The sequence below is a fragment of the Marmota marmota genome, unplaced genomic scaffold (genome assembly GCF_001458135.2).
Source record: "Marmota marmota marmota unplaced genomic scaffold, marMar, whole genome shotgun sequence".
In the NCBI taxonomy this organism is placed as follows: domain Eukaryota; kingdom Metazoa; phylum Chordata; class Mammalia; order Rodentia; family Sciuridae; genus Marmota; species Marmota marmota.
Window position 1 is genome coordinate 3,830,235 of NW_025999968.1, and position 22,554 is coordinate 3,852,788.

Sequence of the window (22,554 nt, forward strand, 5' to 3'; positions counted from 1 at the left end):
ACAGGGACACGTAGGGACCAAATAAGACAAGACACGCCCCAGTGTTTTGTAAACCGTATAATGTTATGCCACCTAACATACATTATTATTATTATTAACATTATTATTATTTATTTTGACTCTCTACTTGTTTGTGTCTTTTTTCATTCTTTAATGCTCGTTTGCCTCTCCAAAAGAGGGCAAGCAAAAATAAGAAGAATAAATCTAACTCCTGTTCATCAATTCAAAGTTTTATTTTTGATTCCTCACTCACCCCAAATCCTGCCCAACCAACCTGTCTACCTCTCTGGAATTTTCAAACCTATTTAAAATTGCAGAAAGTGTTCTATCTCCCCTAGCTACATTTAACCTTTGTAATAACTACTCTGTTTTCTACCATTATGTGTAATTTTGGAAAAATTATAATTGGCATGAATGTATTAATTAATTCGTAATAATAACCCTATTTGTTTAGAAGGAAATTATGTGAATGTTCCATATTATATTCAAAATGGTTCATGGTAAGCTTTGAACAGGGGCACTGCAAAGAAAGAAATTCTAAAAACCTCCTGTCAATCCCATTTTTTTGTCTAAATATTCTATCTTCTGGCCCTCGAGCAGTAGCAGGAAACAACTTTTATTATTTTCATTGTATTCTAGGCATGCTTTAGTTCACCCTGGTCGGTTTCTGTTAGAATCTACCTCCTCCCCTGCATGCAAAGAACACTACATGCCTTAAGCAACTAGAAAAATAGAATTTAGGTGAGTAATGTGGGCATGAAATCATTAAGTTAAGGGGTTCTTACAAGCACAACGGTTATCCTACATATTTCTGGTTCCCAGAATAAAATAAAGAAATGGGATGAAAGGTAAGCATTTTGAAAATGTTAGAGTGACTATTATTATTTTCATGATAACTCCATACTGGCACTTCTGCTGAGATAATAAAACTGGCAGATCTAAAACAATTGTCATTGTTTCACCCCTCCTTACCTCTGCCCAAGAGTAGCACAGGCCCTTTACTGTTATAAAAACTAAAAACTAAAAAAAAAAAAAAAGAAGAAGAAGAAGAAGAAGAAGAAAAGGAAAGGAAAAAAACATATTTTTGTATAATCCTTAAGTATAATAGATATTAGATACTCTCTTTGAACACTTATACTTCTGTTTTCTATTTTCTCACAGTTCTTTTCTCTTTGATTTCAAGTCTCTGATTTTGATTTAAGCCTTCTCATTCATAATATTCTCCTCATAACTAAGGTATTCATCCATATGGTATGAACACTATTTTCATATATTCAATTTTTTAAAGAATTAATGGAACAGAAAAAAAATATTTTGTTTGCTCACCAAATATTTTATAGCCTTTAAGGGTATGTCATGGTTTTGAACTAAATTTTGCAGGTTTGTCCTAGAGTAAGGTAGGTTTTTTTAGTAGATGCCAGAAATACCACTTGAATTTTCATCTAGTCTAAGAATTATACTAAACAACTGCCTTTAATACAGAGAAATACATCTTTTATAATGCAAACGAGAGAAAGACACATTTCTCTTTTCTCTGATGAATTCTTAGGGTTCCACTTTCAGACCTTGGAATTCATCCAGTTGCTATTTTGCCACCTACCCAAGGTAACCTAATATTTTTGAACCTCCCTCTGTTCCATACCCCTGTTCCTGCCAAATAAAACCATCTGCTCTGGTTGGACAGTAGCTAAAGCCTGTTCTGCAAGTACAAGAAATGAGAAGATGTTTTGTAAAGGGAAGAGAGCCATTCCATTCAGCCCACTTCTTGGTTAAATCAGCATCTGGAAGCTTAACCAGATTAGCAAAAACAGATATCCAAACAGCTGGAATAGGGATCTGGGAATATGAGATCTCTAAGAAGCTGCTGACTTGCTCCAGGGTTGCAGTCTCAATGAGCAGAGTCAGAATGGCTCCATTTGCACTTATTTAGCAAGGCAATGACCCATCTTCAGGAACAGTCTCTTGACATCCCACAGAGTGTACCTATTGCTGAAGCAGCACTAAAGGACACCCTCAGCTGGCATGAATGCACATCCTGGTGTTTGGATAATTTGTCCTCTTTCTAAAATAACCCATGCATTTACATTTGAAGTGATTCTGAACATTTAATAAATATAGAAAAATTATAACTTAACAAACCTTCTCTTTAGATAGACAAAGGGACTCTTTTTAGATACCCATGCCACACATATATCACCATAAGAATGTATCCAATACTGAGTGGTATATAAGTGAGCTGCATAATGTTTTTCTGTCCCCTGATTACCAAGGTTAGAGCTGTTGAACCCAAATTGACCCTCCTTTTTGATGGTTGCTGCTGTCCTGATGAGTTTCTAGGGGCCATTGTGTTGTAAAGCTGGTGTTCTGGAATAGTACTCAGAGGGCCACTTGAGAATGTGATTAGGTAGGGCTCAAAGGCCCCAAAGAGTATGACTTGCCCACCTTAGATCTTTGTCCAGCACAGTAAAATGTTGGTTACATCTTAGAGCACTATGGTAAGAAGATTTAGGCATGAACTTTAGTTGCATGTACCGGTCAGAAATGTTGCCTGTCTGATGGGTCGAAGAGCATGAGAAGAAGATTAACATTAAATAGGGATGAGAGATGGGAGGGAAAGGGAAAGAGAAGGGAAATTGCATGGAAATGGAAGGAGACCCTCAGAGTTATACAAAAGTAGATACAAGAGGAAGTGAGGGGAAAGGGAAAAATAATACAAGGGGGACAAATGAATATCAGTAGAGGGGGCAGAGAGAGAAGAGGCGAGGGGAGGGGAGGGGAGGGGGGATAGTAGAGGATAGGAAAGGCAGCAGAACACAACAGACACTAGTATGGCAATATGTAAATCAATGGATGTGTAACTGATGTGATTCTGCAATCTGTATTTGGGGTAAAAATGGGAGCTCATAACCCACTTGAATCAAAGTGTGAAATATGATATATCAAGAATTATGTAATGTTTTGAACAGCCAACAATAAAAAATTAAAAAAAAAAAAAAGAAATGTTGCCTGTCTGATTAAAAGAGGACTAGAAGAAGGTAACTACTTTTTTGACAATGCAATGTTCTAATAGGTCATTTGTATGAGCTTCTCCATTCCAATATCCTTGTATTTACAACATTATCATACACATGGCACCTAGCATCACTTTGATTTATACATACATTTTATCTATTCCAAATAATTAGCATATTATCCCTATTACCTTAACTTATTTGGTTCAGCTTTAATGCATGCACAAACAAGGCATTTATAATCATTCCTGGAAGAGAAATTTGAGTAACTGTCACGTATAATGAGTTTTTTCTAACCTCAGCCTCACCTGACACCCAAGGAACCTATAGTTTCCATACTTCCCTACTCACCATAATATTTGTATCTAAATGGGATCATGTTCCCACAGAATGTGATTCAAATATTGACTTCAGGTGCTGATGCTTCTTGTTTATAAATGGATCCTCATAGTAGTGAAAGCTAGTACTAGTGGAAAAGAAATGATCCCTGCTAGTTGTTTAATTCTACCACAAGGTCTAAAGCTTCAAACACTCAAATTATAGCCATGAAACACCTGGCCACATATGTGTACAAAAACAACAAATTAAAGAAAACCTATATTTTACTGATACTTTTACTATAACTGTGTAATGATGACCAATTTTTGTAGAAAGAACTATTTCTTGGAGCCCAGGAGTCAGTTGTTTCTAAAAATTATGGTGAAAATTATTTCACTCATGGCTGTACACTCTCAAATCTTTGAATCTTTTTTTAATTATAGTTATAAAATGTATAAATGTTGACTAAAGGACTGAACATATTGGCATAGTTCTACCCATTAGTAGAAAAGAATTCAATACTTATTTGGGGGATAACTTGTTGTTAATGCCAGTACTAATCATTAATTATGAATTAAAGTAATTACTTATACCTCTTAGCAATAATAGGGTCTGCAAAAATATAACTAGAATGCCATTAGCATAGAAATGCATAAAAAATTTTATCCTGTTATCTTATGAAGGGCTTAGCCAACACTGGTTTATTAGCTAATTTTAACATGTGATATCTAATAGCTGCATTTGTAGAATCTCATAGAATTTACAGATGAAGTTCACATGCATTATTTTATTTGGCCCTAATATCAATCCTATAATATTGCCTAATATAAACTTTGTACATTACCTCCAATTTCCAGATGAGAAAACTGAGATTCAGAGAGATTTAAATAACTGGTTATTAATTTGTTCATTTCAAATCAGTTAAGCACTTACAATATGCCTGATCATGGAGATTCAAAAACAAATATCATAGAACATTCTGTTACATTGTGAGATAGTGGAAGGAAAGAATCAAAATTCCCAGTACTCAATCTAGTGTAGCACTCCTGCTACCTTTTTCAATCCTATCAACCATCCTTGGAAATTCTCAAACCACACAGCAAAATCATGTTTTTGGGGCATTTTCATAAAATGTCAGACTGGATGGATGTTTTATGTTTCACAAAATGGCATTTATGTGTTATATTATATATTTTATTTAGTGTTGAATTCTAGGATCATGATTATTAAAGCCAAACACTGTTTAAGAAACATCCTGTGGAGTTCTGAATCCAATACTTATGTAGACTTGCCATACTGTTCCAAAGCCTGTTACATATGCAAATGACCGGGTTCAAGCTTCTTTCATTATACCAAAGAGAAAGTTAGATATTATGGAGCTAATAGTGTTTTTTTTTTTTTTAACATCCTACTGTCACCACACACACATACAGTAAAAGAAGTACCTTACCCCAAATTTGAAAGAACAATAACTAATGGGACCAAATTGTTGCTAATTTGTTCCATTAGAAATGGCATTTTGAATTCAATTCAATAGCTGCTGATTACTGAAGGTTAGGAAAAGGAGCCAACTGACCACTTTTCTTTCCTATTGGTTTCCTTCTGTTGGTTAGTAGGATAGGAAACTAGGATAAAGGCATTAAACCATACACAGCTGGGGTTAGATGGTTTTGCAGGCCTAGCATTATTTTTAAAGCAACATGTACAGATAGAGAAGAACCAATGATAAACAAGCAACTAAATTAGTCGTTGGAAGCCAAAGGGGTACCTAAGCAGCGATGTCTACAATTTTATTCCAAGGAAAGTTGTCATTTTCCCTTAATGACTCTTTCCCAATTTGTCACAATTAGAATTCTTTGGTTTAAGCAACAAAAATTGATTGGCTAATTGGATGGGAAAAATTAGTGATTCACTGAAAGAATATGGGAGAATTTATAGAATCAAAGTAAAAACAGAAAAATCTTTCTTTGGGAATTACAGAAGCCATGCACCTCTAGAGATCCAATTTATAGAATTTAGTAAAGTGGTTGGCATTTCATGATGTATATTACTAATTATTGATGCTGAACAAATGTCTCAAATTTAGGAGCATAAAAATCATAGTTGTTCTTTATTTCTCCTAAGTGTGAAAGTCAAATAATCTAGGCTCAATCTCACTGGCAGTGACTGTGCTCCTGTGGTCTTCAGATTTACTAAATAATATGCCCCGTTAAATTTGAGTTCCAGATAATCAACAAATATTTCAGTGTCATCATGTCCCACACAATAGTTGAAACATACCTGTATTAAAGAGAATATTCACTCCTTTTCCTAATATTCATACAATAGTTAGAACATACCTATATTTAAAAAGAATATTCATTATATTTAACTATGTACCTTATATTTTATCTAGCAATCTCCTTTCCTCCTCCTGTACCAAGAGGTTAAGTTAAGCATGTTCTTCTCATGGCAATTGCAGAGGTACAAGAGTAAGTGAATCCAGTTGTGCCAGCACTTTACAAAACTTCTTCAATTCCACACGCTCACTTTTTAATGAAAGCAAGTTACATGTTCCACATATAGAGAAGTATGTGCCACCTACTGCAGGAGAGCATAGGCATGACAAAGGATGAGGATCCAGGGAGGAGCACAGAATTGGGACAATTAGTACAGTCTTCTACAGATTGAATCTGTTTCAATGTCTCTCAAGTCATTCCTAATAAAAACCATTTTACAGAGGAGGAGATACTTAACAGGCTAGCTTAGGCCATGCATCCAGCCTTTCGCAAAGGGAGAGTGGGTCACTTGATTGACAGTCCCAATAAACCAATGGCTGTGGGAAAAGTGTTTTGCCAGAAGAAATAGCATCTGTTCTGGGTAGTAGAACAATAGGTATCTACTTTATTTTTGTCCTTGACTCTGCCTACATTTCTACCTCTTGTCATAGATAAGAGATATTTAATCTTAACAAAAAGAAGGAGTGAGTTGAACAGTACAAACATATAACACAGATCTGGCTCCCCCAAACTCAAGACAAACCCTGGAAATATGGTACAGGATTGGTAAATATAATTACAAAATGAAGAGGGAAGTGAAAATATGGGTGGCAGAGCCAGACTGTGGCAGAATCTTACTTAAGGCTGGTTCATTGCACAGCTGAAGGAATCCATGTATTTAAGTTCACATTGAATATAGCATTATTTAAGAAACCACCATTAAATTCATACTCAATTAAGGAAAATGCAAATTTCTTTAACACAGAATTTGTATGTATTTCAATGGCAGACTATCACTTTAAAAATTAAAAAGATTAATTTTTAAAGCTATGTTGCTAAAAGTGCTTGGCATGTTAATTTTTTATGGTTTCCCAGAAATAGTCCACTGGCTAGTTGGTAGCACATTATAGGGTGGTTTTTGAAAATCAAGATATTGTATGTATTTCAAATTATTCAACAAATGGTATTGAGGAAATTTCCTTAATAATTTTTTGGGGGGTCTGATTATCTCTCATACACAAGTAAATTTCAGGTGATTTGAAGAGTTCAATATAAAAGAAACAAGTCAAAGAAAAAGAAAAAATAGAGATAAGTATTAATGTATTCGTATGTTAGAAAGGTATATATCTATGCACAAAAGCAACAGAAGAAAACACAAAGAAAGATTAATAGATATAACAACAAGGAAGGTTTAAACTTTTGCAAAAGAAAAACAATTCCCCCAAAATTTAAAAGCCAAAGAACAAATTGGAAAAATTGCAACATTACAATCAAAGGTCAATTCCATTAAGTGTAAGTAGCACTTATTAGTCACTAAGGGAAACAAAATCATCCAGACAAATTGGAGAGATCGCTGAAACCCAATAGGTTGAAAACATTAAAAAATGGTTCATGACATTGCCTGTAGGAAAATATTATAAATCATACTAACATCCTATTAATAAGAGTTATAAGAGATAGCCCAGAAAGAAAAAGTACTCAAAATATTAGGATAACCTGAGAATGGAGCATAAATCAATATTACAGTGATTCTGAAAAACAATTTATATTTGTTGATACATATAAGATTATCACATTAAATAGTAACTTTCTAGGTATTTATTCTTGCTAAGAATTACATAAAGTGAAAAAATACTATTTGTGTCACTCTTGCAGAAATGAATGGGGTACAGAAAAAGAACAAATTTGGGAAATATACAAAGTATAGGTTTTCACCTTAGCTGTAATTTGCAATGTGATTTTTACCCATTCTGTCCTCTCTGACCACATATGTAAAATGGTGGTAGTAGTAGTAGTAGCAGCAGCAGTAGTGGTAATTATAACAACAACAACAACCTCTACTTTCCAGACTTTCTGTAAAGATTTTAGGAAGTGATAGGAGGAAACTTTTAAATTGTCACCTTGATATTACCAGTGATGTTTTAAATTTAAATATCATGATTTCCTAACTAGTAGGAAGGGACTAGTAAACCACTAGAATAAAGAAGTTATCTCTATCCATATATGGCTCCTCATAGAAAAGGAAATAACTAGTTAAATTTTTTTTAAAAAATCTGTCATTAAGGAAGTTAGACATCGAATGCTTCATGCTTCATATGTGCCTGAAATATATAAACTTATCTCTGCCCCATGGTTTATTTTTTTCATTAAGTCACAGAAGTTGATAGTTAAATATATGACTAGAGAGTTAGCTAAAGAAATATTGATAAAAACTGGATTTTACTGAGCATAAAGAAAGTTTGTACTTTTTTGACAATTCATTGAGATGTCTTCAGTGCAGGGAAGGAGGGGTGGGATTGGAATTTTTCTTTTTCCTCTTTTTTTTTCTGTTTTTGAATTTACCAACAGTGATTTATTCCAAAAGTAGATTCTATAGTTACTTAATGACTTCATGAACTGCATAACCTTCAGGCTATTCTCCATAAATATTTTTCTTCCATTTAATTTTTATAGAATTGAGAAACAATGGATATTTTAGAGTACATTCATCAACTGACATATACTTTCATTGTAAATAGTTATATTGCCATTACATATTTTTTTATTTTTATTTGTTCTTTTAGTTATACATGACAGTAGAATGTATTTTAGCAAAGTATACATACATAGAATATTACTTTTTCAATTTAGTATCCGACTCTTGTTGTTATACATGATGTAAAGTTACCTTGGTTGTGTATTCAAATACAAAGCTAGGAAAGTTATAACCAATTAATTTTACTCTCTTTCCTATTCCCCTGCCCCTCCCTTCCCTTCATTTCCCTTTGTCTAATCCAATGGATTTCTATTATTCCCCTCCCCAACCTCACTTGTTTTGGGTTAGAATCCATAAATCAGAGAGAGCATTCGGCCTTTAGTTTTTTGGGATTGGCTTGTTTCACTTAACATGATATTCTCTAGTTCCATCCATTTGCCTGCAAATGCCATTATTTCATTCTTATTAGAATGAGTAATATTTCACTGTGTATACATGTATTTTATTTACCCATTCATTTATTTAAGAACACCTACTTTGTTTCCATAGTTTGACTATTGTGAGTTGAGCTACTATAAACATTGATTTGTCTGTGTCATTATAGTATGCTGTTTTTAATTCCTTTGGGTATAGATGGAAGAATGGGAGAACTGGGTCAAATGGTGGTTCCATTCCAAGCTTCCTAGGGAATCTCCATGTGGTTCTCCAGAGTGGTTGCAACAATTTGCAGTCCCACTAGCAATGTATGAGTGTAGGTTTTTCCCTACATTCTGACCAACATGTATTGTTACTTGTATTCTAGATAATTGCTATTCTGACTGGAGTGAGTTGGAATCTCAGTGTAGTTTTAATTTGCATTTCTCTATTTGCTAGAAATGTTGAACATTTTTTTCGTATATTTTTTGACCATTCATATTTCTTCTTCTGTGAAGTGTCTGTTCAGTTCCTTTGTCCATGTTTGGATTGGGTTATTTGTTTTTCTGGTGTTAAGTTTTTTGAGTTCTTTGTATATCCTGGAAATTAATGCCTTATTTGAGGTACACCAGAAAAATAAATAACCCAAAGATTGGGCAAGGATTTTCTCCCATTCTGAAGGGTCTTTGTTCATGTTCTTGATTGTTTTCTTTGCTGTGAAAAATCTTTTCAGTTTGCTGCTTTTTTTCTTTTTATTTGTTCTTTTTAGTTATTCATGGGGATTGGAATTTTTCAAATTCTTTTTGAACATCTGCTATGTTCCAAGCACTACATTCTCTAAGATTCAGTCATTTGGAAAACAGAGACCCTTCCTTCTGTCTCTTGAACTTTAGTAAAGGGCACAAGTAAGTAGTACAGCAGCTATGATTCAGTGTGGTGGTAGAGAACTACAGGATCCAAATTTAGAACACGTAACACAGCACCTTGTTCCTCATGTCATGTTGGGTGGTGTGGAGTGACAGGAAAGTAAGAAGATCAGCTGACTAACTGAAAGCTGGGTGGGGAAAGCGGATACCCACATGAAGAGTTGAAAGAGGATACTCCATATAGGCAAAACAGAATGTCAAATGCCAGGTATAAGTGAGTAGATCATTTCAAGAACTAGTAACTATTTGGTCTGACTTCAGATATGGATGAAGTAATGGAAAGGGAAGAAGAGTGGTAAGCAGGAGTCACCATGAATGACCTGTTAAGCCATACTAAGAAGTTTGGATTTCATCTTAAAGGCAATGAGGTTAACCAAGAGATATTCAAATTTATAACTCAGGAAAAACACTTGGTTGTAGTGTGGTGAATGTATGTTGGTGAACAAGAGAAAAGGAAGGCTAGAGAAAAAGAACCCTTTTCATTCTTTGCAATAATTCAGGCAAAATAAGGAAGAAAGGCCAAAAGAACAAAGGGATGAATGAAAAATGCTGATGTCTAAAACATGGCATGGTGGGAGTAAGCACTGGGAATAACGGATGAATCTGAGAGATATTTAAAAGACATATACCACAGAACTTGGGGACTAATTTTTATGTGTGGGCAATGAGAGAGGGCAGTCAGGGAGATACCTTATGGGTTGTTGTTGTTGTTTGTTGTTTGGGTAAATCTGTGCATAATGATACCATTCACTAAAAAAATAACTCAAGTGTTTCATGGGAATATAGATGATGATACTCAGTATCTGTGAGGCATTGATGAAGGTATAGACTAGTCACTTGGAAATATAGAGATAAAGATTATAAGAAAAATCTGGGTTGAAAATACTTATTTAGAAGTCATCTTGACATGACTAGTTTGAAGCTCTAAAGTAGGTAAGATCACTCGATGAATATATAGACTGACATGAAGAAAGAGGATATGCAGATATTTAAGGAAAGGGATAAGATAAGCCCAACAGTTAAATTGGGAAGACTGACCAGAAGGGTAGAGGAAAAGCAGTTGAGTTTGGTGTCCTAGAAAACAAGAAAAGAAAGAACTGTAAGAAAGAGGTGATGATCAGCAGAGTTAAATACTTAAAAAAAATAGGAAAAAGACAAAAATTGCCCATGGACCTAGAAACAGTATGGCTACTGGTAAACTACTTTAGAGCAGTCTCTTTGAAGCATTAAGAGAGAATCCACATTTTTGGAGATTAAAGTGTTAATGGGAGATGAAGATGTGGTTCAGAACAATTCCTTCATGAAACTTGGAAAGAGAGGTTGAAAGTTGGTGTGGAGTTGGAGAGAGATTTATTTTGAGAGTAAAAAGACTACATATGAGTGCTTACGGGAAGAAGTCAGTACAAAATAATGTAGGAAAATAATGAAGAAGTGAGACCCATGGAAGTGACCCAGAGACAAGAGGGATTTAAAGAGACAATGTGATTACATTTCTAACTGTTCAACATTTGCTGCCTCTCCAATCTCTGAGATTCAGGACTGAGTATAGTGATCTAAATTAGGAGAAACAATATAGTTAAAAATAACCCTGCCATCAATTATTCTAAATTTCATGTCCAATTTTACTAGTACCTGTCTATGTAAGACTGAGCAAATGGCTTAACTAGCTTGACATGTCCATGCAAAATCCTTAGTTCATATTTCTTTGATTAAAAAAATAAAGAGGTAACAGTAAATTTTAAAATAAAGAAGAATTCTCTGGGGATAATTCTGTCAACTATAGACTTTTTTCTGTTGTATAAATTTGCATGTTTTTATGTTAGGGATTTGGAATCCCCTTTTGATTAGAAAACAGCTATATTTTCTCTTTATACTGTATCTTTGGTGCAATTCAGTGATTACCATTAACATGGGCTCTTATAATCACTATATATCTTCTTGTTACAGATTTTAGATTACTAAAGAAGACACCTAAGATGTTTAACCTTAGTCTTTGAACATTATCAAAGATTTATATTTTATTGTAGTTGATTTGGAGATTTCCATAACACTGGCTCACTCAGGTGGATATTAGCAACTGTGACTATTAAGCAATAGAACAAATATACACTCAGGAAGTCTGAATTATAAGTCTTGCCGTAGTTCTTGAAGGAATCACCCTAGACAAGCTGTTATGAATATCATGTTCTTCCTTATAAAATGGGTATGAACTTTCAAGTCCCCATTATAAAAGTCTGCAGAATATGTTGCAAGTCATTGTATCAATATAAAAAAATGATCCTTAACCCCAATAGCCAAAAGAAGGAATGGAGACTCTAAAATAGAGGTTGTTATATAATGGGAATATTCTGCCATTGGGTTTGATTTGGAGTCATTCTTTTCTGCTCAGAGGTCTTAAAAAATAACACTGTGTTGTAAATATTTTCTCCCAGTCTGTGTCTTGCTTATTTCATTTTTGTAATTGTGAATTTTGAGAATTAAAATTTTTAACTAAAAAAAACACTGAAAAGAATGCTAAAAGAAGGGGGGTCTTCCTTTCACTTCCTTCTAGTGATATTCTGAACTGGTCAGTTGCCCAAGTACCATCAATATCCCTTCAAGGATTTGCAGGGATCATATGGCTATCAGGGCAGTTACCTCTTTAAACAAACAAACAAAAAAATGTCTTGTTGGTCAGGAATACAGAGTCCATAGAGGCCAGAAAGAGTTAGAAAAATAAGATTCTTTTATTATTGAACCCCTTCATGTTTTCTCGTCTTCTCTCAGAAACATGCTCTCAGGGACAGTGTGAGCAACTGAGTAAAAAGGAAAAAGGGGGCAGGGATCACAGTCCAACCACAAACCTTTCTATTTGTAATCAGCACATAACCTCTGAGATGAAATTTGTGAATAATTCACATGCCACTTAAGCCTAGCAACGTGGAACCTAATGTTGCCACCCTGAACACTAATGAAGGAATCAGACAGCAGTACTGTTTGCCCTTGGGGACTCATCTCTCACATCACCAAAAAGTAATTTCTGTCATTTTCGGCCATCTGGTGGCCTGGATTGTCAAGATGGAATTTCATTCAGGAAGTGCCTGAGAGCATGATGGGTCCTAAAGTCTGCCTGGATTCAAATTCCTGTTCTGCTTTTTGCCAGATCTCATTTATGCCTCAGTGCCCCTCCTGTAAATAAAATCCTCATAGGATGTCATGTCTTTATTTTAAGAATTTATTAAGATGATACATGTACAGAACCTAGGGGTTTAGATAACTTTAATTAAAGTTATCTATCACTAAATTGTTAGTAGTAGAGGTGATGGGAATATTAAGAATAGTAGTAGTATAGACTTTTTCCAGTGTCTACTTGTTTGTGACATATGCCTTATTAATTCATTTTTATGTTCTAAAGTATATCATGTGGTCTGTTAACACTCTAAAAAAATATTTACAAGATTTCTAATGTACTGATTAACCCATGGCTTCCTTCTGTTTCTAAGTGATAAGTACCACATTTTACTAAAAAAAAGTGATGCAATCTTATACTAAATAATGCTTATTCTCCTTGGCATTTGGAGGAGAAATTGGACTATATTATTTATATATATAAGGTAATACATTTAAGCAATAGTGCTAAGAAAAAAATTATTGTTATTTTATATAAATGTATATACCTTTTAATATTTAAATGATTTTTTATCAGAAAATAGCTACAACATTTTCAATGTATGACTCTGGGTATTTTCTACAGCATTCAGATGGTCATAATGGGAGATATTCTCAACCTTATAGTACAGCTTTAGTACTGTAAAGTCACCTTGGTGACTTGGTGAGCACATCTACAAGGATCTTAAAAGTTCCCTGGCTACTTAACATATAAGTTTAAATTAAGAAATTAAAGCTCAAATTTGCCTTTTCAGTAACACAGAAAATGCCACATGCCTGTTTTATTGACATAGTTAAATATTCTATTTGATTTTGTCTTTACAGTTCCACCAAAGATCTCCAACATCTCCTCTGATGTCACTGTGAATGAGGGCAGCAATGTGACCCTGGTCTGTATGGCCAATGGCCGCCCTGAACCTGTTATCACCTGGAGACACCTTACACCAACCGGTAAGCAACCCTCCAGTTTTCAAGATGCCACATTCTATTTAACATTCTGTTAGATCAGAAGGACAAGCATGCATCTTGTTATTAAAATGCTAAGAAAATCAAAACAAGGTCTTATTTCTAGTCCTTATGTTATCTGCTAATGTGTTCATTTCTATAAGTTTAGAATCATAGAATTGAAAATGTGTATGTGTGTTTATGTTTGTGTCTGTATGCATATTCATACAGATATTTATATATATATATATATATATATGTATATATATATATGTAAATACATGTATATACATATTCATACATATATACATATTTTAATATGCATATACACATGTATATATACATATATCTTATTTCATTTTTAATAGAATACTTCCAAGGCAAAAAATATAGGAGTATTAAGTGACTTGATTTTATATCTAAAATGTATGTCAGTTTGGAGGTTGAGTGTCTTGGGGCAATGTTTTATTTGAATTAAAATTACAGAGCTTTCTGTAAGTTTGTTTTGCTTTGCTTTTAACTATAGTTTTTACTATGTATTACTTTGTGAAGAAATTAGCCAGGAATAAAATAATATTGTTTGTGACTTCTGCTGCTCTGTCTTTGGCATCGGGTTCTGTGATGCATCTCTAGCATGGACCAAGCTGCATGAGTTTATCATGGATGCCAGATACTGACACTAATCCAGGAACATCAGAAAAAGATTTCCCAGAAATGTCCTCCGAATCCTCTCCCCACAAAACACCCCTCCTTTCTACCTTCACATCAACTAGGTTCAAAAAACTTCTGGGGTTTTGAAGAGTATTTGAGTATTTTACCAAATTATTTGGGATTAACTACATGTATACTACCCTACTCTACCAATTATATTTTCTTATATGGAAAACTACCTTTCCAAGTATTATAGTCATTATAGAATGGTGCCTGTTGTTTCATTATTTCAGAAAGAAGACCTATGGATAATTATTCCTATAAAATGTCTTTTTATTTTGATAGATAGCCCCCAAATTTTAATCAGTTTATGCCTCATGTTCTCTTATGGTTTCTTCATAAAATATCTAGAATTTAATTTATAATTTATTCGTTTTGGAATAAACACCTTAAAACCGTGTAAAGCTAGGCATAAAATGGCATATATCTGCCATTGAGATATTTCTAAAAGGCCAGGGTAGTGTTTTGTTTTAATGTCTCTACAAATCTCTGTATTTTATAATTTGAGAACATGGGGTCCCCTGTGACATTATACCCAATTTCTCAGGTGAAGATTGAACCAACTTATGTATTTCAGCAAGTATTCTTGAAATTGTCACTCAAAATTCTTTCTTGTTAATACTCGCAACTCAGCATTTATTGATAATATATGCAAGCAATGTTTGACATACTTATTTGGGAAATCAATGTCAAAATTGTTTTATACCTCACACGGGGAAAAAGACACATATGAAAGATTGAAGATATCATCCATCTTTCCCCTGAAATGAACTAAAAACCTTTGGAGAACATTGTACCTGGATGTCACTGTATTAGCCCCAAATCTATTCCACCTACCACTGCACCAAGCAGCATCTTTCTCTGATTACCAATTTGGGATAAATGTAAATGGCCTATGTTTTACAGTTTTATCAAAGATAACTTCTAATATCAATGTGTTTGATGTTGCTAAAGATAAATTATTAATATTCTTATGTAATTTTATTTTGAAATGTCCCTTTGAGAAAATTCCCCTTTGTTTTAAATATCTTTATGACTCTTTTCATAAACAATGTTTTTTTTATAAATAGATCCAATGAGTTTTCATAAATGATCATGAGTCCTTTATTGAATTGACTGTTAGCAAACTCAGAGTCAAATTTATGATCCATCTATAATAGAATGTAAATTATTATATGTAAATTGCATATTAATAAAATTGATTTTTACACAATCTACATAGTAATTTATGGTATCAAATTCATATACAGACCACACTTCTATTTTCACCTGATTTGCTTGGAATTACTTTAATTTTTGTCTTACCATTTATAATTAATTTAAAAGGTTATATAAATATATTATATATAATCTCTTAATCTCTTCTATGGAACAAAGTGATAGATTAAAAACAGGAAAAAGGGAATAAAAAGTAGGAAAATAAATTGTATTCATGTTATGGTCAAGTAATGAGCTACATTAATAGAAGGATATTATTTCTTTTGGTATAATATTGAGTAGTAAATAATAATTTCAGGCAAAAACGCAGTTGCTACCAGAACAAATTATGAATTCTTTCCTGTCTCTTGACTTAGAAAAAAATGTTAGACGGAACCAGTGCTTCAAGGCCTTTGCCAGCCTGTCTAGGAGTTTAGGATTCATGATTAATAAACTTTCCCACAATAATGAACCTCTGATTCACACCCAGAATAAGCTGATTTTCTATGATGTTCAAATCAACAAAAGAACAGAGGACAAGCTCTATCTTCCAGAGAAAAGCTAGCTCTTGAATATACTCAGAGAACTCAGAGTCTGCAAAATCAACTAGAAAATTTGATGTACTCTCAAGGATTGCCAATAGTCAATACCAGGGGTCAGCAATCTACAGCCTATAGGCCAAAGCCAAACTGCCCTATTTATGTACTGCTTGTAAATAAGAAAGGTTTTTAAATTGGTAAGTGTTGGGGAAAAATCAAAAGAAAAATCCTATTTTTCAGCATGCAAAAAAATATGAAGTTCAAATTTCAGTGTACAAACAAAGTTTTATTCCAACACAGCCATACCCATTTGTTTACATTTTGTCTATGGCTTTATTTTTTACTAAAACAGCAAAACTTAGGTTTGCAGCAAAGCTTAAAATTGTACCTGTCTGGCCCATTAGATTTTACAGACCCTTGCTCAAAACCATGGCTTGGGACACAGGACGAGTATTTGCTACATTTGCCATTGGTCCCATAGGGCCTTGCATATGCCTTCCATCAAGTTCCTTCAGACATCTGAAGAAAAGAACTTTCTTTTTCTATAGTTATCTATCTAGACACTCTCTGTGGGTCAAATTCTGTTCCGGCACATGCAAAACTAGCATCCTGATGCATTTGCAGATTCAAAGACAAACTGTTCCCATTACAATGGCTATTAATTCCCAAGCTTATTCTTTCATCTCTTTCACATCTGGCCTAAATAACCACATGATCACAATCATATTCCTGGTGACAGGAGAGAGAACTCGCCTGTGCCATTCTATAAAGGAAACTTGGATGTTTTGTGTGTGGGTTTTTTATTCCTTTCAAAATTTGGAAACTGAGTGATTCTTTTCAGTCTATCATGCAAAGCCTTTTCTTGGAGACACCCAAGGAAGATACTTGGTCCCTGTGTGACAGCAAAGCCTACTGCAAACTGTGGTCATGTGAGAAAAAGAAAAATCCAACTAGCTTTGTTCAATTATTAATTGTGCCTTCTACTGTGCAGAGTAGGACTGTGGTCCAGAGGGGAAAAAAAAAAAACGTACCTGTAATTAGCTCAACCCCACAGGGACATCAAGCCCTGAAAGGGAAAAGATTCCACACATTTGATGCATGGATTCCATACCATTTGATGACATGAGAAAGAGAAAGGGAAGAAAGATGCATGATATATTTTATTTATTTTAATAAGGAAAAGGATATTTATTATCTCTGAATTTTGTTCTTTTATTTATTTAATTTTTGAACTGTGGCTAGGCTATTTTGTTTCTCTTTCTTTTGATACTTGCAGTTTGTTTTCAAGTATATTGCAAGTATTTCTGAAAAGAGAAATTAGAAGACTGGTGAACTTCTTCTATGTACAAAGTCAATGCACTTACCTGACCAGGACTAGAAGAAATTGATACTTTCTGTGGTTGTCTTTCTTATACTTCTTATTTCTTATTTTTTTTCTCCTCTTAGTTAGTTATTTTACATAGTCCAAATGATGTGTCATGCATGTGGTTATTAAATGTGACCTATTTTCTCCCTTAATTAAGTTAGACTTTCATAATCCTGTGACTCCCAGGGGGCAATTGCACCATAACATGTATTTTCTATGGAGTGTTTGATCTCTCTTCTGTGAGCAGTGCTGTTCCCCTTTTCATTTAACTTTGTTTCTAAATCTTTCTCTTACCATCATAAGATAGTCCCTTTCTCCAGTGTTCATCATGTGATGTCAGGTTTGCTCAGGCTTACAGAAACAGTTTTTCTACAAAGTGTTTACAACCTCAGTAGCATTTTAGACCTGGAAAGCTCAAAAGGCATAGTGAGGATTATCCCCTTAAACTGAGAACAACTCAGGAAGTATTGTGTAATTTTCTCTATCCAGAAGCCATATTTGACATCAACACAAAGAGTATAGCAGTGTTACTTAGAAAATATTTTGTATTTTGATGGAGTGAGTGGGAGAACATTGTACTAGGAGAAGCCAAGAATACCCAAGGAGTCTGAAATTCCATTTTCTTATTAAACCCTGGGTTTTAATTGCTTGGTCTGAGATTGTCCTTTCAATTCCTTTTCACATCTGAATTCTATACTAATGGTTCTCTTGAACTCAATTCATGCTCTGTCTTATTTCCATCTGTATAGCTCATCTCATTTTACTAGCATAGTCTCTGGCTGCACGGGTTTGAGAGAAATATGTTTCATGAAACTGAATTCATTTATGTTAGTTAAATTCAAAACTACAAATTATAAGTACCTATTACCTGGCCTTTCCACTTAGCATTTTAGAATCTAGGACATCATGTTAACATGTAGAACATATCATCTACGCATTAAGTTCTAGGAAATAATTTCTCTGGGGTTTTCTCATATGAACTTTCCAGCAGGTTCTGTGAGTCCATCTTGGTAGCATATGAATGAATAAGAGTCAAACCTAGGCACTTTGTTGATAAAGGCTATTGATCACATGGTCACAATTCAAAGGAGAATAATGGTTCAACTTGTTCTATTAATTGCCTTCATTTTATCCTTGCATTTAAAATTTTTAATATTCCCATTTATTATTCCCATTTTCTTTTTTAAAAAGTAGATAAAATAAGAAAATGTATTGTTTTTACCTCAGCAGCTTGTATGTTGATTTCAAGATATGTCATCCATCAATACAAAATTATATTCAGATTAATCTTGATCTCCATCTCACAGATCATTCATTTGGTTGAAATTATTTCCCACAATAATGAACCTCTGATTCACACCCAGAATAAGCTGATTTTCTATGATGTTCAAATCAACAAAAGAACAGAGGACAAGCTCTATCTTCCAGAGAAAAGCTAGCTCTTGAATATACTCAGAGAACTCAGAGTCTGCAAAATCACATTCTGTAAAAAGACACATTGAATAGTAAGACAGACATGGTCCCTGAACAAATGGAGCTTATAGTTCAACAAGATAACAGAGCATTAAACTAATAATTGCATGAGTAACCCTTTAATTAGATTCATACATTATAAAGGAAAATTATAGCATTCAATAAAACCATAAAACAGGGCCATATAGCAAAATCTGCAAGGCCAGCAGAGTCCCCTGAGGGGCTGTTATGCTGAGATCTCAAGAATGAATAGGACCTGGCCAAGAAAATAGGAGAAGAAAGGATATCTTAGGAATGGAAAACAGCATATATAAAGACATACTTCATTTAAGAATATGCATGGACATCTTTATGGGAAATGGGGATATTAGCTACTGTTTTGTTATGGTAATTTTCAAGTTTCAATCTCTTGTTTTAAACACACAAAAAAGTTGTTCCTGCTTTTTAATATTCCCATGTTTTCTTTCCCAAGGGCAAAAAAGAATATATAGGTAAAATGTATGCTTTCTTTTTTTTTGCTTGTATATTGATTTTCAGTACACCAATATGCATCACTATATATACTGCAATATGTAATAATGTATATACTACATTATAGATAGATGTACATACATAAACATTATATACTGCTATATAGTTTCTCTGTGCAACAAATATATGGACAGCTACTTTGTGTATGTATATCTTAAATTTAGGTCAAACACATATTCTTTCCCTATACAGATGACTCCATAAAGTCCAACTAAGTAAATGCAAATTCTTTTCAAGTAACTTCTCATTAAAACAAATGTGTAATTTACAAAATAAGATTACAAATTCAATTGCATGATTACTGGCTGACCCTACCCAAAACTAAAACATATTGGAAATACAGAAACTTATACTATCACCCTTTAAACAGTGGAGATCTCCACAATCTAATGTGCTGACTCTTCTCGAAAAGGTTGGCAAATGCCCCAGCAATGCCCTCATGCCCCATTCCTACCCTTTTCCAGATGTCACCAAATATCAAGAGTACTCTGTCCAAAGAGAAATGAATTAGCCTAGTGTGTTCTTGAAGAGTCTGACTACCTTGGACTTCAGCGCTGCAGGCTATTGGGAAATGTTGGATACAGGAAAGGGAGTATCTTAATTAGAACTTTACACATGACTGAATATAGCAGTAATACAAGCCCACACCTCACATAACTTTGTTTTTGCCAATATTCCAAGTAGCTTGTTTTTAAAACAGTTATTAAAATCAAAGAATTTTCATGATAATTAAATAAAAGTATGATGGCAAAGTTAATTATAATTGATATTATTGTTCATATTTATTGTAATTATTAGTTATTTACACATTAGATGCCAATATTGATAATTTTGAAAGAGATTGATAATTTGATACAAAACAACCTCAATTTTTTCTTTCTTCAAGTTTACCCTCCATTCCAACACAACAACCAGGGGGATTTTAAAATGTTATCACCAAGGCTAATGTTAATATTTTATTTCTTATACTGTATCACATATCAACACACCCACCCAAGTTGTTCTTTTTTCAGTGTGTCTTTTTCACAAGGAAATGATAAAGACAGTGACTTGTTAGAGATTTTCTGGTGTGGCTTGTTTATGTGTCAATCCTTCTCCTTGGGGACAGTTTTCCCAGAGTCTGGCTATTAACTATAGCTATAGAACTTATGAGGGTAAATTACAGCACTTGTTATCTTTTTCCAAGACTGATGTTTCAGAAGAAGATTGTACTATCTTCCAAAAAAAAAAAGACCTGCAATGTTCAGAAATGAGCCATTGAATAGTAACAGAGGGGTTCTACACAGAAAAGAAATACATACATACAGACACACACACACACACACACACACACACATATACACATACATATAACATGTATAATAATATTATACATATACAGTCAAATGTATTAACAAGATCAAAGTGATCATGAAATTGTTGAAATGAGCAAATATATACCTATTAAAATGTATCAAGTTAAGTGTAGGTTGAGTTACTTGAGATTCAAACAAGCCACTGAAGAAATAACAGGATTCACATCACATTGATATGGCTCACCTAAATGGAGAAAGTTGAGTTAGGTTGCACAGTTCTTCTGGATTGCCCACATTTGGCCCTGGAAACTTGACTGTGGATGTTAGCTTGGACCTAGCCTAATATACTTCAGGAGATGCCAAAGTAGATCTGATTTGGGTCCCTGCCAACAGGGACAGTCACAGGTCCCATGAATCAAGACATGGTTGTCAGAAGCAGAGGGCCCAGAGGATTCATTTATGGTAATGGATAAAAGTTGTCCAAACCAGAAATGTGAGAGTGATCCTAGTTTCTTTCTCTTCCTTTTCCCCAGCAGTGATTCGTTTTACACATTGTTTTGATTATTTTAATAACTGTCAATCCATTCACCTGTCCTCATTTACACTGTCACAGTATAGGTCAGCCAATATTTTCTCTCACCTGTATTTCATTAATTTTCCAATTGGACCCCTTTCTTCTATTTTTCAATATTAAAAACAGTCAAGTTAATTTTCCTGCCTAATTTCCCAATTTCCCAATGCCTTTTGAATAAAGTTCAAACTACTTAGCAAGGCATTAAAGCCCTTATTCAACTATTCTCCTATCCCTAAATCTCTAACTGCCCAACTTTATGCAGTAGATAGATTATAATACTTATATTTTAAGAATGTGCTTTGTTCATACCTCCTAGTTTTCCACTTGAAACATGATTCATTCTTCCACGTGTCATCATTTTGCCAGCATAGCTTCTTGCAAACATTTAAAATGAGTCTTCCTTCAGGAAGAAATATTATACAATTAATGAAATTACATTTATTTGTCTTTTCTCTAGTTTGTAAGATCTCTAAATATGCAGAAACTTTCCCTTATTCATATGTATATTCTCAGGACATTGCTTGGTGTCTTTTAAGTACTTAATGGAGTTAATTAAGAACTTTATACCATATTTCTTGGATGTTCTGCTCATGGTTTCTTAACAGTCTTGCTGAGCTGTCTATGTTCTTTTCAAGTTGAAATACTTTGTCTTCATTGTCTGATGTTCTATCTTCTAAGTGTTCTACTCTGCTGGTAGTACTCTCAATTGAGTTTTTAAGTTGGTTTATTGCTTCCTGCATTTCTAGGATTTCTGTTTGTTTGTTTTTTATAACCTCTATCTCCCTGTATAGTTGATCCTTTGCTTCCTGGATTTGTTTGTGTAATTCGTTGTCGAAGTGATCTTTCATTGTCTGATTTTGCTGTCTAATTTCTTCCTTGATACTCCAGATCATCTGAAGCATGTATATCCTGAATTCTTTATCTGACATTCCATCTGCTGCAGCTGTTACCTCTTCTAAAGTTGAGCTGACCTGCATTGCTTGTAGTCCGTTCTTTCCTTGTCTTTTCATACTGCTTGCGTTTCTTTCTTCTTGGTGAAACTGTTGTGTGATATCAAATCAGAGACGCGCCGTCTGATAGAAGAAAATGTTGGCTACGATCTACAGTCGGTGGGGTCGGGCTCCAAATTCCTCAATAGGACACCCATAGCACAA

The 22,554-nt window shown here is 34.0% G+C and overlaps 1 protein-coding gene across 3 annotated transcripts in view; it reads left to right on the forward strand.

The window, feature by feature from the left end:
- LOC107136298 (limbic system associated membrane protein) overlaps positions 1–22,554 on the forward strand; it is a 621,536-nt gene that overhangs the window by 395,699 nt on the left and 203,283 nt on the right. For all 3 annotated transcript variants that reach the window (XM_048803277.1, XM_048803275.1, XM_048803276.1), the window contains exon 3: positions 13,595–13,720. In XM_048803277.1, coding sequence (XP_048659234.1) covers positions 13,595–13,720 — 126 coding nt within the window. The remainder of the gene's footprint in view (positions 1–13,594; positions 13,721–22,554) is intronic.